General features: G+C 42.7%; 1 protein-coding gene across 8 annotated transcripts in view; it reads right to left on the minus strand.

The window, feature by feature from the left end:
• Nucleotides 1–1,997: 1,997 nt before the first annotated feature.
• Nucleotides 1,998–18,140, minus strand: part of LOC132396811 (coronin-2A-like) — a 169,774-nt gene continuing 153,631 nt past the window's right edge. For all 8 annotated transcript variants that reach the window (XM_059974763.1, XM_059974766.1, XM_059974761.1 and 5 more), the window contains 6 exons: nt 17,420–17,524; nt 15,476–15,572; nt 14,272–14,384; nt 8,067–8,157; nt 7,156–7,385; nt 1,998–2,670 (listed from right to left, as the gene is read on the minus strand). In XM_059974763.1, coding sequence (XP_059830746.1) covers nt 2,539–2,670; nt 7,156–7,385; nt 8,067–8,157; nt 14,272–14,384; nt 15,476–15,572; nt 17,420–17,524 — 768 coding nt within the window. In that variant the 3' untranslated portion in view covers nt 1,998–2,538. The remainder of the gene's footprint in view (nt 2,671–7,155; nt 7,386–8,066; nt 8,158–14,271; nt 14,385–15,475; nt 15,573–17,419; nt 17,525–18,140) is intronic.

The following is an 18,140-nucleotide window of genomic DNA, read 5'->3' on the forward strand; positions in this document are numbered from 1 at the left end:
CAACCAGCTTGGTGCATTTAAAGAGGCCAACCTGATTGAGGAAAATAGCACATGATGTTCTAGGGAAGCTCTTAAAACACAAGGGTAAATGCCCCAGTGGAGCCAAAACACTTGCAGAGACTAATCTGGCCAAATGGCTTCACTTGTGCTGCACTTTCCATTTCTAAACCCTGGCGTTGTGGCAGCCTATCATTTAGAAAGTGAAGGCACAAGAACTGACCCAGTGATGTCCACCCGATAACCACATTTTCCAGTTCTGCACATTTGACTGTGCACGGCTAAACCAAAAAAAAAACATGGATCAGCTCATTATCATGAAGTTGGTATCCTTTAAAACTGTTTGAAATGAACATTCCCCAGGAATGAACTAGTAGACAGACACCACTGATAGTCATTTATAAGTCCTGCATTATTCTGAATTTACTCTGATCACAAAATATTGCAAAAGAAAAGCATAAATCAGAGGCCACTTTTCTGGCAATGGATAATATTAAGGCAGTTAAACATGAAGTGGTTTTGAATCAACTTGCTTTTATATCTGTTAGTGGGAGCTCATTGAGGGCAAATTGCCTACTGTATTGTTTTTATACTTCAAGTGGTTACACGTCAAAACAGTATTCCATTGGCTAGAAAGCACTTTGGGATGTTCTGAGGTCATTAAAAGTCATTACAGTCATGCAAATCCTAAATTAATCACAATCATAAGTTACAAATGAGATGACGATCATGTGCTGCCTAATCTCTTTACCTCAAGGTACGAACAGATCAGCAAACTTAGACCATCCATGAATCATTAAAATACGCTGTATGGATAAAACTCTGCCAGTACCATTTAGATCCATGAATCTCAAAAACTACTTGGTAAGCCAAAGTAGGCGAACTTGGCTTATATGTATGATTTTTTAAAAATCTTTTAATCATTCATCAAACCTGAAAATCTCAAATTTACAGCAAGACAAAATCAGTGGGAAGGGAAGAGAGAACATAAACAATTTCTTCCAGTATGTCAAGATCAATCATATCCAGTGTAGAATCAGTTTGCTATGAAAAGATGTTCACAGTAAAAGAATACCTCTATCAAATCGTATTAATGTGAATAATGGAAATATAAAATCCACAGTACAGATCTATATAAAATGCATTCATGCATGTATTCTGAAAAGAACAAAAGAATTAATTGAGAAAAGAAATAGCTGGCAGATACGTAGCTCTACAGGGAGAAAAACTGCTTATATCAATGGCATTTGATCAGAAACGAGCTTAAGATGTCTAACCTGGTTTCTCTCTCCAAAGCCCTCTGAGTATTTCTACCAGTTTCAGCTTTTAATTAATTGAAAACAACAGTATGGCTGTGAAGATGTTACTGCAACAGGACACTGGTCCATTGTTTGGTGTTATTCCCAAATTCACATTGGCAATATCATGCATAAACTGAGTTACATTATCTTGCAATACAATGGGACAAAGGGAAAACCTATTTGCATGTGGCTTGTACGATATGCCACACTGAACATTTCTTGGGCTGAATAAAATTAGCTGTGGGTGTCAGCTGTTCTATATTGCAAGAGCCAATGTAGTGTCTCTTTCCATCTTTAAAATTTGACTGATCAAAGGAATGATTAGTAGTTTTTTTCCTAAAATCTTTTAAAAAGAATCATAATTGTCTTAAAAATGTTTTCCGTTTTTGTTTTCTTAAAAAAGGGTTAAATTTTCTTCCATTAAAACAGAAGTAGTCCTGAACTCAAAGGAAGGCTGAGGTAACTAACACAATGCTCACTGTTTTCAAAGTCTGTTCTTGAAATGATAGCTACCCGTTTCAACGAGGCACCTGCCCAAGTCAACAGTGCAGCCTATGCATAGTGCAAAAAGGCAGGTTCTGAAAATCTGATGCTGCAGAACCCTTGTAAACCAAGCAGGTAGTGGTGAACAAAAGTTGCCAAAACTATTGAAGAAAATCAATCGGATGTGCACAATATTTTAGGCTAAAAGCTGATGAGTTAATTTCCCAAATCACCACAACTCTTGTTTTAATAAAGAAGCAATATAATAAAACACTTAAGATATTTTTTTTAAAAGACCAACCAATATCCTTGCAGATAATTTGCTTCACCCAATTCAAACTTTTGGGTATAACATTTAGCTCATTCCTTATCAACGTTGCAAGAGCCCTGGTTAACATGTATAAATTAACCACTGGATTTTAAGCATTAAAAGATGTGTTTATATTTTTGCACCATAAAAACTACAGTAACCACCAGAGTAATTGAGATTCAATGTGATTGTAAAGCTCTGAACTGCAGATCATATTAAAGCCAGTAGCAGGGTTAAAAAAATCAATTTACACTATCATATAAAAGATAAATAAGAAACAAAAAAGTGTACATCCTGTACAGTAAGTTAAGTTTTACAAATTAAACATCTTTTTTCCCTCAATAAAAAATATAACTATATTCAAGTAGACTGCTGCCCCTTGGGGAGCCCATTTTAAGGGCGAGTTGTTCTGCCATAGTTTCTTCCCCACTCCTCCTTGTTGCTTCATCAGTAACCAATGGAACTGAATCGAACATTTTTTATCTCCAGTTCCAGCTGTTTGATTCGGACTTCCTTCTGTGCCAGCTGTTCCCGTAGTCTCCGAACCTCCTCCTGCTGCCGGTAAAACATCTGCAGAAGCTGATTGGAGAGAAAGGACAGAATTAATTTTTTTTATTAAATCAATTTTTTAAATTAAATGTTACCTACAAAAATGCCCAGACTGCCTGAACCTACCTAGGATCACAATTAGTTACAGAACACGAAGTCTGGGCTACGTGGATGTAAAATAACCACAGGGCAAAAAACAGCCAGAGGTGGTGAGCAGTTGTTTCCCACGTTAAATGTCAGAGATCTGAGTTAGGTAACAAGTGAAGACAGCAGGAAAAGTAGGGCACTGAGAGATCTGGGAGTGCACATCGTTGAAAGCAGCAGAACAGATTGATAAAGTTTTAATGAATGCAGGATATTGGCACAGCATACAAGAGCAGGGGCTCACACTAAAGCTAGTCAGGCCACAGCCTGAGTATGATGTCTCCATGGGGTAAGGGCACGAGAAAGAGAACATTTATGAGGATATGAGGTAATTTTTAATGATGGAAAAACATTGTTGAGACAGGGATGGTTTTCCTTGGAATAAAGGAGACTGAAGAGAGATTTTATCTCAGCATTAACTAGGGAAGCAGAGATGGGAGTTGTTGAATTCTGAAACATTGCACAAAAGGGTGGTGGAAACAAAAATCTTTAGTATATTGTAAAGTACTTTTTAATCTTTTTATTTATTTGCAATACAGTGCAGAATAGGCCCTTCAGGCCCTTTGTGCTGTGCTGACCAGCAATCCCCCGACTTAATCCTAGCCTAATCACGGGATAATTTATCATGACCAATTAGCCTACCAGCCAGTACGTCTTTGGAGTATTGGAGGAAACCAGAGCACCTGGAGGAAACCCACACTGTCACTGGGAGAATGTGCAAGCTCCTTACAAGCAGCGGTGGGAATTGAATACGTCCTATCGAAAGGACAGACAGGTGGGCAGAGGGGGTGGGGTGGCTCTGCTGGTGAGGACTGAAATTCAGTCCCTTGCGAGGGATGATATAGAATCAGGAGATATAGAGTCAGTATGGATAGAACTGAGAAATTGTAAGGGCAAAAAGTCCCCAATCGGAGTTATCTACAGGCCCCCAAATAGTAGCCTGGATATAGGGTGCAAGTTGAATCAAGAGCTAAAATTAGCATGTCGCAAAGGTAATGCTACGGTTGTAACGGGAGATTTCAATATGCAGGTAGGCTGGGAAAATCAGGTTGGTACTGGACCCCAAGAAAGGGAGTTTGTGGAGTGCCTCCGAGATGGATTCTTAGAACAGCCTGTACTGGAGCCTACCAGGGAGAAAGCAATTCTGGATCTATTGTGTAATGAACCGGGTTTGATAAGGGAACTCGGGGTAAAAGAGCCATTAGGAAGTAGTGACCATAATATGATAAGTTTTAATCTACAATTTGAGAGGGAGAAGGGAAAATCCGAAGTGTTAGTATTACAGTTGAACCAAGGGGATTATGGAGCCATGAGGGAGGAACTAGCCAAAGTTGACTGGAAGGATGCCCTCACAGGGATGACAGTGGAACAATGGTAGGTGTTTCTGGGAATAATACAAAAGGTGCAGGATCAGTTCATTCCAAAGAGAAAGAAAGATTCTAAGGGGAGTAGGGGGCAACCGTGGCTGACAAGGGAAGTCAAGGACAGTATAAAAATAAAAGAGAAGTATAACATAGCAAAGATGAGCGGGAAGCCAGAGGATTGATAATTTTAAAGAGCAACAGGAGATAACTAAAAAGGCAATACGGGGAGAAAAGATGAGGTACAAAGGTAAGCTAGCCGAGAATATAAAAGAGGATAGTAAAAGCTTCTTTAGGTATGTGAAGAGAAAAAAATTAGTTAAGACCAAAGTTGGGCCCTTGAAGGCAGAAACAGGTGAATTAATTATGGGGAACAAGGAACTGGCAGATGAGTTGAACAGGTACTTTGGATCTGTCTTCACTAGGGAAGACACAGACAATCTCCCAGATATAATAGTGGCCAAAGGACCTAGGGTGACAGAGGAACTGAAGGAAATTCACATTAGGCAGAAAATGGCATTGGGTAGACTGAAGGCTGATAAATCCCCAGGGCCTGATGGTCTGCATCCCAGGGTACTTAAGGAGGTGGCTCTAGAAATCGTGGACGCATTGGTAATCATTTTCCAATGTTCTATAGATTCAGGATCAGTTCCTGAGGATTGGAGGGTAGCTAATGTTATCCCACTTTTTAAGAAAGAAGCGAGAGAGAAAACAGGGAATTATAGACCAGTTAGCCTGACATCAGTGGTGCGGAAGATGCTGGAGTCAATTATAAAAGATGAAATAGCGGCACATTTGGTTAGCAGTAACAGGATCGGTCCAAGTCAGCATGGATTTACGTAGGGGGAAATCATGCTTGACTAATCTTCTGGAATTTTTTGAGGATGTAACTATGAAAATGGACAAGGGAGAGCCAGTGGATGTAGTGTACCTGGACTTTCAGAAAGCCTTTGATAAGGTCCCATGTAGGAGATTAGTGGGCAAAATTAGAGCACATGGTATTGGGGGTAAGGTACTAACATGGATAGAAAATTGGTTGGCAGACAGGAAACAAAGAGTAGGGATTAGCAAGTCCTTTTCAGAATGGCAGGCAGTGACTAGTGGGGTACCGCAAGGCTCGGTGCTGAAACAGCAGCTATTTACAATATACATTGATGATTTAAATGAAGGGATTAAAAATAACATTAGCAAATTTGCAGATGACACAAAGCTGGGTGGCAGTGTGAAATATGAGGAGGATGTTAGGAGAATGCAGAGTGACTTGGACAGGTTGGGTGAGTGGACAGATGCATGGCAAATGCTGCTTAATGTGGATAAATGTGAGGTTATCCACTTTGGTGGCAAGAACAGGAAGGCAGATTACTATCTGAATAGTGTCAAGTTAGGAAAAGGGGAAGTACAATGAGATCTAGGTGTCCTTGTTCATCAGTCACTGAAAGTAAGCCTGCAGGAACAGCAGACAGTAAAGGAAGCTAATAGCTTGTTGGCCTTCATTAACAAGGGGAATTGAGTATAGGAGCAAAGAGGTCCTACTGCAGTTGTACAGGGCCCTGGTGAGAACCCACCTGGAGTATTATGTTCAGTTTTGGTCTCCAAATCTGAGGAAGGACATTCTTGCTATTGAAGGAGTGCAGCGTAGGTTCACGAGGTTGATTCCCAGGATGGCAGGACTGTCATATGTTGAAAGATTGGAGCGACTGGGCTTGTATACACTGAAATTTAGGATGAGAGGGGATCTGATAGAAACTTATAAGACTATTAAGGGATTGGACACGCTAGAGGCAGGAAACATGTTCCCGATGTTGGGGGAGTCCAGAACCAGAGGCCACAGTTTAGGAATAAAGGGTAGGCCATTTAGAACGGAGTTCAGGAAAAATTTTTTCATCCAGAGAGTTGTGGATCTATGGAATGCTCTGCCTCAGAAGGCAGTGGAGGCCAGTTCTCTGGATGCTTTCAAAAAAAGCGTTAGATAGAGCTCTTAAAGATAGCGGAGTCAAGGGATATGTGGAGAAGGCAGGAACAGAGTACTGATTGTGGATGATCAGCCATGATCACATTGAATGGCGGTGCTGGCTCAAAGGGCCGAATGGCCTACTCCTGCACCTATTGTCTATTGAATCTGGGTCGCCTGTACTGTAAAGCATTCCACTACCATGCCATCCCATAATTGGTGCACCTTATCTGGCAAGGCTGTGGACTGAAAGCTGCTAAGTGGAAATTTACTGGACAGCTCATCTGCAGCTAACATCATCAAAACAGACTGAATGTAGTCAATTACAAGGAGACAAGTGAGGTTGGGTTTGCAGTGTCATATTAGGGCCAGGACCTTTAAATCCTGGGCATAATGTCATACTCCGGGCTCCACATATCAGAAAGAACGCCAGAGTATTGGAAAGAAGTGGTCCCTGGGTTGAGTGACTTCAGTTGGAGAAAATGGAGTTCTTTATTTGAAGCAGAAAAGTTTAAAGGGGTATTCAATAGCATATTCAGATTGAAAGATTTTTTAAACACTAAGTGTAGCAAAAATCATGCATAGCAACAGAGTCAGAACCAGAGACTGCATGAAAGGAATTTGGTAAAAGAAAGTGGTTAGTGGAGAACTTTTTTCTTACCATTGCCAGTCTAGTTGCATGAGTAGATTCAATGGAAACTTGAAAAAAAATAGGATAAACAATGAGTGGAAATTTGGAGGGCTGAGGAAAAGAGTAGTGTCTTCTCAGGCATAATGGCCCAAACAAGACAAATGAAAAACAATTCTGGGTTGCTGTCTCCTCAAATGGATGGCAGGTGAGCTTAGGAGTGGTTTGCAGTTGGAGAAGTAGGGTGCTGGAAGATAGAGAGAAAATGTGGCTGGGTCAGAGAGGAGCCAGACACAGATGCATTAAGAGATTGAGAATGTTTCATGCTGGCTGAGTCAACCGGGAGGTTGCTTTCGTGCGTGACGATGACTGTGATAAGTGTAACAATTATGAGTATGGTGCTAAGTTCAGAAACAAATGTTTTTGTTTACCTCATTTTCCGTTTTTGGGGGTGGACACTCTGACAGGTCGTACCCATTTGATATAAAATTCTTTCTCTGCTCTTGGACTTCCTGTGTGTTTCGTTGTTCCTGTTTTTGCTGTGTTGCATTCACATATTCTCTTCTCGTGAAGTCAGGCATGTTGTGCAGCTCAGTACTTTTATTCTCCAGAATGCACGGCTGGTTATTAGAACCAGGCTTTAAGGATATGAGTATTGGATCTGAAACCAAGACAGTGATTAAAACAATGTTAAGTGAGGAGCCAAGCGCTTCAGCTGAAGCAGATTCTTTTCAGTTCTTAGCCGTGACCAGTGGAAAGTTGGGGGTTCAGTTCCCACTCCTGGCATGAGAGCATAACATTTTGGGCTGAGTATAAGGCAACACCACTGTTTGGGGCACTGTGTTTGAGATGAGTTAAGCCAAGGCCCCTGGCAGCTGTTGTCTCAGGTGGCCTGAAAAGACCTGGTGCCTCTGCTTTCAAGACGAGCATCAGAGTTACCTCCTGCATCCTTGGGGAGGAGGTCTGCAAAGGGGAGGGAGTGGTTTTATTTCTAACATCGAATTAAACCTCCTGGAAACTGTTGGGAACAACATGGGAGTTAAATTGCTGTGAAGAAAGATGAAGGGAAAGATCGTGCACAATCAGGCCGAGGACTGAAGCAACTTGAAGAGTGTATGCCCAAGGAGGTGAGGTCGGGTGGTGGGGGTGGGGTACAGCTTTCTATCGGTCACATGTTACGGTGATGCCGTACAGATGGAGCTGCATTAATCTCCCCCTTTGCCCAGTCCAGTGGGAGGCAGGAGCGGGGCAGATGGTTGTAGGGGAAACTGATGGCTAATGTGCAACAACGCAGAGAGAAGTGGTGAAAGAGGAGCAGGGTTTACACAGGTTCAAGACTGACCTTTATTGAGTCCGTTTAGCCACTCCTGCGCAGTCATTGCTGGCTGTGCCCCTGCTGTCAGTGGGTAGATGTCATCCTGGTATGAATCTGACTGCAAGATGCATTGGACACAGAGTAATCCCATTAGCACTGTGATACATCGTCACCTTTTACCTGCCCAACAATTTCTAAACTGTGCCCTGTATCTGCGTGCGTGCACGTTTCTTACTTCGTATCCCAGCAATACTGAGGTGTGGAGAGTTGCTAGAATTCATGCAAATAGTTCCTTCAACCACACTGCACATATTTATATATGTTATACATTTATGCACCTCTTTTAGAAAATAAAAATGATCCATCTCCTCAAATAATTTACAAGTTAACTCATTGTTCTGAATCAGTATGATTTTCTTAAAGGAATCTGGAACAGCTGGAAAGATGGGATGAGAAATGGCAGGTGGAATTTAATGCAGACAAGTGCGAGGTCTTGTACTCTGGTAGGACCAGGGTAGTTCTTATACAGTGAATGGTCGGGCTCTGAGGAATACAGTAGAACAAAGAGATCTGGGATACAGTAGAACAAAGGGATTTGTTTTACAGTAGAACAAAGAGATCTGGGATACAGTAGAACAAAGGGATCTGGGATACAGTAGAACAAAGGGATTTGTTTTACAGTAGAACAAAGGGATTTGTTTTACAGTAGAACAAAGGGATCTGGGATACAGTAGAACAAAGGGATCTGGGATACAGTAGAACAAAGGGATCTGGGATACAGTAGAACAAAGAGATCTGGGATACAGTAGAACAAAGGGATCTGGGATACAGGTCCATAGTTCAGTGAAAGTGGTGTCACAGGTTGATAAAGTCATACAGAGAGCTTTTGGCACATTGGCCTTCATAGATCAAAGTATTGAGTACAGGAGATGGGGTGTTATGTTGCAGTTGTATAAGGCATTGGTGAGGCCTAATTTGGAGTATTGTGTGCAGTTTCGGTCACAGGAAAGGTTTACATAAGACTGAAAGAGCACAGAGAAAATTTACAAGGATTTGACTGGGTCTGGAGGACCTGAGTTATAAGGAAAGACTGAATGGGTTAGGACTTTATTTCTTGGAACATAAAAGATTGAGAGGAGGTTTGATAAGGGTATTCAAAATTATGTGGGGTATAGGCAGACTTTTTTCACTGAGGTTGGGTAGGACTACAACTAGAGGTCATGAGTTAAGGATGAAAGGTGAAAAATTTAATGGGAACATGAGGGGACACTTCTTCACTCAGAGAGTCGTGAAAGTGTGGAACAAGCTGCCAGTGCTAGTGGTGCATGTGAGCTTGATTTCAATGCTTAAGAGAAGTTTGGGTAGATACATGGATGGTTGGGGTATGGAGGGCTATGGTCCCAGTGCAGGTCGATTATGAGTACGCAGCTTAAATGACTTGGCATGGACTAGATGGGCCAAAGGGCCTGTTTCTGTGCTGTATTTTCTATGACTCTATGAATCTGTGCCCCAACATTGTTTCCACTTCTTGACTCAATTTAGAAGAATCTTTGGTTCCACAGACATCACTGGACCAACTTTGGGAAAATGCAAAACTCTTTGATATTTCTTAAGCATTTCTTGCTAATGAAGTGGCTCATGTGTACATTTCTATCTTCCATTTCCATGACATATCCCTTTGCCTTGTATACTCCAGCCATCACTTCCACATCCCATCGCCAAATGTTAGATGGTGTTTTCACACAAACTCCTGTCCCTCTCCATAGTTTGCTCAACCATTTCTCTTCCATTCCCTTCAGAATTTGGCAGAACTAAGTTCAAGTGTTGAATATTCAATACATTAGTAACCTCAGCTAGAGTTTTACCCACATACTTGTGACTCTTGTTTTATTGGAGCTTCATTAACTATTCTCACAGACCTCTCACTTCCTTTGACAATGGACGGTATGCAGAAGTGTGGGCTTCGTATTTTATAAAGAGCTTAAACGGAAATGAACTAAATAGGAATCATTATCTGTGGTAAGTTGGTTCTTCCAACAAGCAATAACAAAACATGTCCTTTTCTAAAGCAATGATCACATCCAAGGAGAAGCCCCAGAGCTCACTACTGAACAGATGAAACCTATTCATCGAGCACTCAAAAGTATTTCAGCACAAGGACTAATTTGTAAGAGACCAGAAGAGCTCCTTCACCACAAGGTGTTCACTGGTAAGTCCTAGGGTTTATCACCCAGATATTATGGGGACAAAATGTTAACAATATCGTCACTGGAAGTCCCGTACTGCTTCATGACATTACTTCCCAAGGGCATGCACTTTGGTAATGTCATTGATGCTGGAGAGAGATAGCTTTTGGACAATAGGATCAATAAAGTTTTGGATATCGAAAGCCTTCACCTCATTTTTTTCAAAACTATTATCTTATGTGCTATTGACATTTTTCAAATATGTATGCACACTGACTTTGCTTTTTAAACAGACACTTGCTTTCCTATTGGCATCATGAGTAGTATTCTGTTTTGTGTGTGAGAATTTTCTAATATTCTCATTTTATTTACTATGATCTTTTTTAAAAGTGTAAGGCACCTTAAGTTACCTTTATCACTTTGCCTGGGAGAATTTGGAGCATGAGGCAAGGACTGACCGAGGAAGATCATGATCACTACAAACCCACTGACAAGCTAGGTGGCAAGAGTTTGTTTATGGAACATGGAACAGGCCTTTCAGCTCACAACGTCTAATCTCAACTGCACATGGTCTTTATCCCTTTACTTCCTGTCTGAATGCCTCTTGATCATCTGTTTCCACAGATGCATGGGACAGCCCAGCACCACTATCTGTGGACGTGAACTTCCCTTCACTGAGGACATTTATAGCAACAGGTGCAGAAAATGCCTGGCAGATCATCAGAAACACCAGTCATCCCTACCATAAACTGTTTCAGCCTCTTCCACCTGGCAAATGCCACTGCAGTCTTAAAGCCAGGACCAACAGGCTACGGGACAGCTTCTTGCTACAAGCCTTTAGACTTTTAAATTCTCATGCCTGTACACTGCAACAGAGTCATTACGTAAAGGGTTTTACTCCCTCACGTTGTGGGATGGATGTAAGATTTAAATATATTCTAATTCTAATTTCCCCTGGCAGAACATTCTCCAGGTGAGCATACCACCCTGCAGGAAAAGTTGCCTTGTAAATCTCATTTAAACTTTTCCTCTCACCTTAAAGCTATGCTATTTAATATTTGATATTTCCACTTTGGAGAAAAGACTTTGACTCCCTACCCCATCAATGTCTCTCATGACGCTAAATGCTTTCTCATATCACTCCGCACCCCCATCTCAGCCTCCAGTTTTCCAGAGATAATTCAGGATGCGGAGTCTAAAAGTACCTACAATGTCTCACGGAAACAGGCTACTTAAGACAGAGAGGAGGTGACTCAGTCAGCTGTAAATGTTCAGTCAATTCCAAATTCAAGGGTGAGGTCAGTAGGTTTTAAGCCAAGAAAGGAATCAGAAGGTGGGAGTGTAGCAGGCAGGGATGTGGGGAGGGGGTTGAAGGATTAGCCAGGGTTGTACTGAATGTAGTGCAGGTCAGAGGGACTGTGTGGTCCACCACACTAACCCACAGCCCAGGGAGGGCTTGACAAATAACAGCCACATTACTAAAAGGAAACTGATTAAACCGGATGAAGAAAAGAAAAGGAGTGTCTTTGCCGCTATCCTGTCCACATGGCTTCCAACTCTGTTTCTCAGCCTCAAAGTTTGGATCACCAAGCATTCCTTTTGTCCACTTGATTGGCACCTCACTGAGTTCCAAGCCAACCATGCCACCAAGCTGCTTTTCCATCACATCAGTCTCCTAGCCCGCTTCTTTAGCAAGAATTCTACACCCTGCTGATTAACTCCTTTGACTGTTTCCAAACCTCCTCTTCTTCTTGGACACTGGTCTGGTCCTTTGTCTGTTCTGGATCTTTTCATCTCTAGTTGACAAGAAGACATCAACAGGCTGAACTTCAGCACACCTCACTCCTCCTTGAACCCCATCCTCTCTGAACACAGTACCCTCTGCTCTCTCCACACCAATCCCAACCTTACCAACAAACCTGCAGACAAAGAGGGTGCTGTTGTACTGTGGCGCATTAACCTCTACCTTGCTGAGGCCAGGCGGAAACTCTTAGACATGTCCGCATACCTACCTCTTGAAAATGACTCCACTCTGGACCATCAGAAAATTGTCTCCAACAGCATCACTAACCTCATCAACTCCACAGAACTCCGATCCACTGCCACCAAACTCATAGTTCCCTTACCCTGCACTGCTCGCATCTACCTCCTACCCAAGATCCACAAACTGGACTGTCCAGGTAGGCCCATTGTCTCTGCCTGCTCCTGCCCCACTGAACTTGTGTTCTCATACTCTGACTCTATTCTACCCCCCTCGGTTCAGTCCCTTCCCACATACATTCATAACACTTAGCTTGCTCGCAATCAACAACTTTCAATTCCCTGGCTCTGACCACCTAATTTTCTACTCCCTTTATACTACTATACCCAATCAGGAAGCCCTTAAAGCTCTAAACTTCTTTGGCAACAAAAGACCCAATCAGTTCCCCTCCACCATCAATCACCCTCCTCCGTCTGGTAGAACTGGCCCTCACCTTGAATAATTTCTCCTTTAGCATAGCCCCGTGCACCTGCATGGGCCCCAGCTATGCCTACCTTTTTGTTTGCTGTGTAGAACAGTCCATGTTTCATGTTCCATTGACAACTGCATTGTTGCTGCATCATGCACGCATGCTGAGCTTGTTAATTTCATCAACTTTGCCTTCAACTTCCAGCCTGCCTTTCAATTCACTTGGTCCATTTCTGACACCTCCCTCCCCTTTCTCAAGCCCTCTGTCTCCATCTATGACGACAAACAGTCTGCCGAATCTTTTATAAACCTACCGATTCCCACGGTTATATTGTCTATACCGCTTCCCACCCTGATTCCTGTAAAAATGCCATTCCCTATTCTCAGCCCCTTTGTCTCCACCACATCTATTTCCAGGATGAGGCTTTCCTTTCCAGGACATCAAGAGATGTTCTCCTTCTTCAAAGAACAGTTTCCCTTGCTCGACCATTGATGCCTTCATCCACAGCTCCTCCATTTCCCAGGCATCCACGCTCACTCCATCTTTCCACTGTCGTAAAAGGGATAAAATTCCTCTTATCCTCACCTACCACCCAGTGAGCCTCCGTTTCCAACACATCATTCTCTGTACCTTCTGCCATCTTCAATGGGATCCTACTAATCACATCCTTACCCCGCCCCCTAAATCTCCACTTTCTACAGAGACTGCTCCCTCCCTTGTCTACTCCTCACTCCCCACTAATCTCCTCGTGGCCCATTTCCCTGCAGGCGACAGATATGCTACACTTGCCCACTTATCTCCTCCCTTATCTCGATTCAGGACCCCACACAGTCCTTTCAGGTGATGCAACACTTCACCTGCAATTTTGCTGGGGTCCATCATATCCAGTTTACCTAATGCTTCTTCCACTACGTTGGTGACAGACCCAAAGTAAATTTAGTGACCATACTGCTGAGCCAGAACCACTCCATCTTCCAAAAGTGGAATTTCCCAGTGCTCAACCATTTAAATTCTTATTCCAATTCTCATATATCAGTCCATAGCCTCTTCTTTTGCCATGATGAGGCCACTATCAGGATGGAGGAACAACACCTCATGTTCTGTCTAGGTAGCCTCCAACTTGATGGTATGAACTTTCATTTCTCCCTCCAATAAAATAATTTTTATTACCTCCCCCTTTTCTCTTCAATTCCCCATTCTGGCCTCTTGCCTCTTCTTCTCACTGGCCTAACAGCTCCCCCCGGGTCCCCTCCTTCTTCCCTTCCTTCCTTCCTTCCTCTCCACTCCAATCAGATTCCTCCTTCTCCAGCCCTTTACCTTTCCCACCCATCCCTATCACTGTCCAGCTGGCCTCCTTCCCCTCTTCCCATCATTTTATTCTAGCATCATCCCCCTTCCTTTCCAGTCTTGAAGAAGAGACTTGGCCCAAAACATTGACAGTTTATTCATTTCTATAGATGCTGCCTGACATGCTGAGTTTTTCCAGCATTCTGAGTTGTGCCTGAGATGAAAGAGGTTTGGATCATAAATGCAGAGACCGGTCAGTTGGGCTGAATGGCCCAGCCTGTGTTGTACATTTTATGTTTATTCCCTTACCCGCCGAGGGACAATCATGGAGACGGGCTCGATAAGGCCTTTGACTGTCACTAACTTGTAGAACCTGAAGACTTCGCAGGCACTGACGTCCAGGCCTCTCTTTGGCATGATACCTTATGATAAAGAAAACAAAACTTCTTCAAGACCTGGAGACTAATTGACTTTTCCAGACTTAAACATATCTTCCTCCCCACTGCCATCATACTCGTGAAACAACCTCCCCTTTCACGTCCCTCTCCCAGTGGTGTGGACTGCTGGACTCTTATCTCTACCTCTCTTCAATAATCCCTTATTTTCACTCTGCAATTCCTTTGCAGAATTTCAGACTGCACTACAATCTTTGCAAAATTCTGCTGTTTTGTACAAGTAATGGTTTTCATTATTACCATGCACACTTGCATGAAACTCTGAGTAAGCAATTTCATTGTACCACGGTGTATAGAACAGTTAACTAATCTAATCTAATTCAACTCCAGCTTTGAACCTAATGGTTTTCATTATTACCATGCACACTTGCATGAAACTCTGTGAGTTTCATGCAAGTAAGCAATTTCATTGTACCACGATGTATAGAACATACTAAACTAATCTAATTCAACTCCAGCTTTGAGCCTCCATTTCTCTCTTCGAGCCAACAACCAGTGAATTTGCATTTTCTCCCAAGGTATACAGATCCAGCCTGTGCACAGCCTAGCTCAGCCTCAACTCATCTGATCCTAAAACTTACATCCATAGCTAATCAACTCCAGAATTTTCTCCTGGGCTGACTGGCACCAGCATATCCAAAACATCCCCCTACATCCTGATACAGACATACCCTCAAGCCTAATGCGCCCTTTTATGAGATCTTGTATAATCACTGCTCTAACACTACCTACCAGTTAAATACACTCGCATTAATAGCCTAGGTTAACAAAAATCAGTCAACCCAGATTTTGTTAAGAATTGTCCCAACATCAATTATCATTTGCAAAAGAACCTACAGACTTCTATTACTCTCTTTCAATTCTGATCCAGTGTGCACTTGCAAAATTACTAGCTCTGCACCTGACAATTGTGCCTTCTGATTGGGATTCAAGCCTCTGAAATTCCCTCCCCTCTTCTGCTTAACATCAACCTAAAGAGATATGGGCAGCCATCACTTAGCCAGTGACCAAAAGGCAGATTTCACCCCACTGTGGATCTTAAACCAGGTAAGACATACCCATTCCTTTCTGAGGAAGTGAAGAGCGAAAATCCATCAAGAAGTGAAGATAAGGTTTCTCGGAGCTTAGTTCATAGTATCGTATATTACCTTCACCCTGTGAACAACAACAGAGGTACAAATGATGCAAATTTAAATACTGGAAAGCAACAACTAACCAATCTGAGAAGAGGTATGAAGGCGCCATGCATTTTCAGAAAGAATTACGGTGGATGGAGGTTTCGGCTTTGAATTACTCTCATGCGTTAGTCTCAAGGATGTGGGATTTTTCCCAACGGAGGATACCATGCACATACAATTAACCCTCAATGATCAAAACACAGCTCGACCAACAGTCTCATGTGGGTTACACTATAACTTCCGATCAAGTTTGATCATTCTTTTCCACGCTAGATTCCTACAATTATTTGATGAAACTTCCAAGCATTGAGGACCGTGGGGACAGGCTGTTTGGAGAGGAGAAGAACCGCGTAATTCCTCAGCATCAAAAGTCATTCTGGGAATCTTTCTGTCTCTGGGATTATGAGTCTGAACTTGGGGAGTGCAACCACACACTGGTTCTGGGGTCTGACGTGTTTAATTCATTTCTCACTTGGCGGCACAGGGGAGGTGTTACCTTTAGCAAACAATTTCCCAGTTCCTCAGAAATAGATGGAGACCATTCAGCACTGGACATAAGGCTCAACAAAATCAGAAAATTGTGGATCAATTGTAAGAAAAGATTGGAAAGGTAGATGAGTAATGAGTTATGGTGGGGTATGGTCTGGATTTACTGGAGGTTGACGGGACCAGGCAGAAGACCAGGACTAGATGGGCAGAAGGGCCAGTTTCTGTGCTGTTGTGCTCCATGACTCCAGGTCAGAATGTGCCAAGAAAATGTGTAAACTGGAAATAGTCTCTCTTGAAAGTACAAAAGGGGATCATTTAGATCACAGGAAATAATGCAAGACACAAGATGTACTACAGATGCTGGAAATCTAAAGTAAGACACAATGTGCTGGAGAAGCTCAGCAGGTCAGGCAGCATCTATGAATGGGAATAAACAGTCAACATTTCAGGCCAAGCAGGACCTTTTCATTCTGATGAAGGAGATAATGCAAGACTTATTCATTCTTTAGGCTGTGAGTGATGCCAACATTAAGGCCAACATTTGCTGCCTATCCCCAACTGCCCATAAGTTAGTGGAGAGGAGCCAACTCTTTGGACTACTGCGGACCCGCCAGTGAAGGTGTTCTCCTGTGCTGAATGATTGACAATCTCATTTCAGGTCAGGATAGTGCAGGACTTGGAAAGGGGCCTGCAGTTGCTGGTATTTGATGCACCTGTTACCCTCACCATTCTGGGAAGTAAAGGTGGCAGTATTGGAAAGCTGCTTTCAGAGTAGATTGTAAATGCTTCACCCTGGAGAAGGTGAATCAAACATAGCACTAATAGGGAGGGACATAGGAAACTACGTAGCCTCGAAACCTGTTCCATTATGAAGATGGCTGACCTGCCCTGCCCCGCCCTGCCCCAGCTACTATATGTACCCACATCTAAAACCAAATTTGAGATGAAAACAGAAAATGCTAAAAACACTCTACATGTCCAGAAGAATCTGAGGAAAGAGAAAGTGATTTAATCCTTGAAGTCTAAGACCCTTCATTGGGACTGGCTCCCCTGCATCTGCAATTTATTGAGATCTTACTCCCTCCCTCTCCCTCTCCCTCTCCCACACCTTATGAAACCTCCACTCCCTTACACACCCCTGCACCCTGAACCCCCTCCCCACAGTCCATGAGCCCTTTACAACACTAAGATCATCATACAGGTGATGTCACTGATGTTTTTAAGATAACAAGGGGAATTCAATCGCAGCAACCATCATCACTGGAGCTTTCCGTATCTCCCTTGTACCTGTGACACCAACACAATTTAACCAACAAATGCAAGTCGTGGCCTTACCTTTCCTGCCAAGTAAAGCATGTGGGTGTCTGGATCATAGAATGGAAAAAGCACTCCCAAAGACCCATCCAAATCCTCCTCCCTTAAAGGCACAGACAGGTCATCCTATTATTATTCAGAAAAAAATAGGTGATTGTTAATGGATTGGACCATTTGTGTGAATCATGTCTCCCATCACTGCAACAATTACAGGAATGTGAAGTTTGGTAAATGTGACAATCCCTTTTCAGAATCAGAATCTGCTTTAATGTCAGTCGCACATGTTGTGAAATTTGTTGTCTGCATTGTACTGCTGCCACAAAGACAACAAATTTCACGACATATGCCAGTGACATTAAAGCAGATTCTGATTCTGATTTTGAAAAGGGATTGTCACATTTACCAAACTTCACATTCCTGAAACATATTTTATATATATATATATCTATAGTAGTTAAATACAAAAAAAGGTAGTAAGGTAGTGTTCATGGGTTCAATGTCCATTCAGAAATCTGATGGCAGAGGAGAAGAAGCTGTTCCTGAATCATTCAGTGTGTGCCTTCAAGCTCCTGTACCTCCTCCTTGATGGTAACAACGTCCTGGGTGCTGGGGATCCTTAATGATGGAAGCCACCTTTTAGAGGAATCACTCCTTGAAGGTAAACACAAAGTGCACTGCAGATGCTGGGGTCAAAGCAACACGTACAGCCCGCTGAAGGAACTCGGCAGGTCCGGCAGCATCT

This window comes from Hypanus sabinus, chromosome 7 (assembly GCF_030144855.1).
Source record: "Hypanus sabinus isolate sHypSab1 chromosome 7, sHypSab1.hap1, whole genome shotgun sequence".
Taxonomy (NCBI): domain Eukaryota; kingdom Metazoa; phylum Chordata; class Chondrichthyes; order Myliobatiformes; family Dasyatidae; genus Hypanus; species Hypanus sabinus.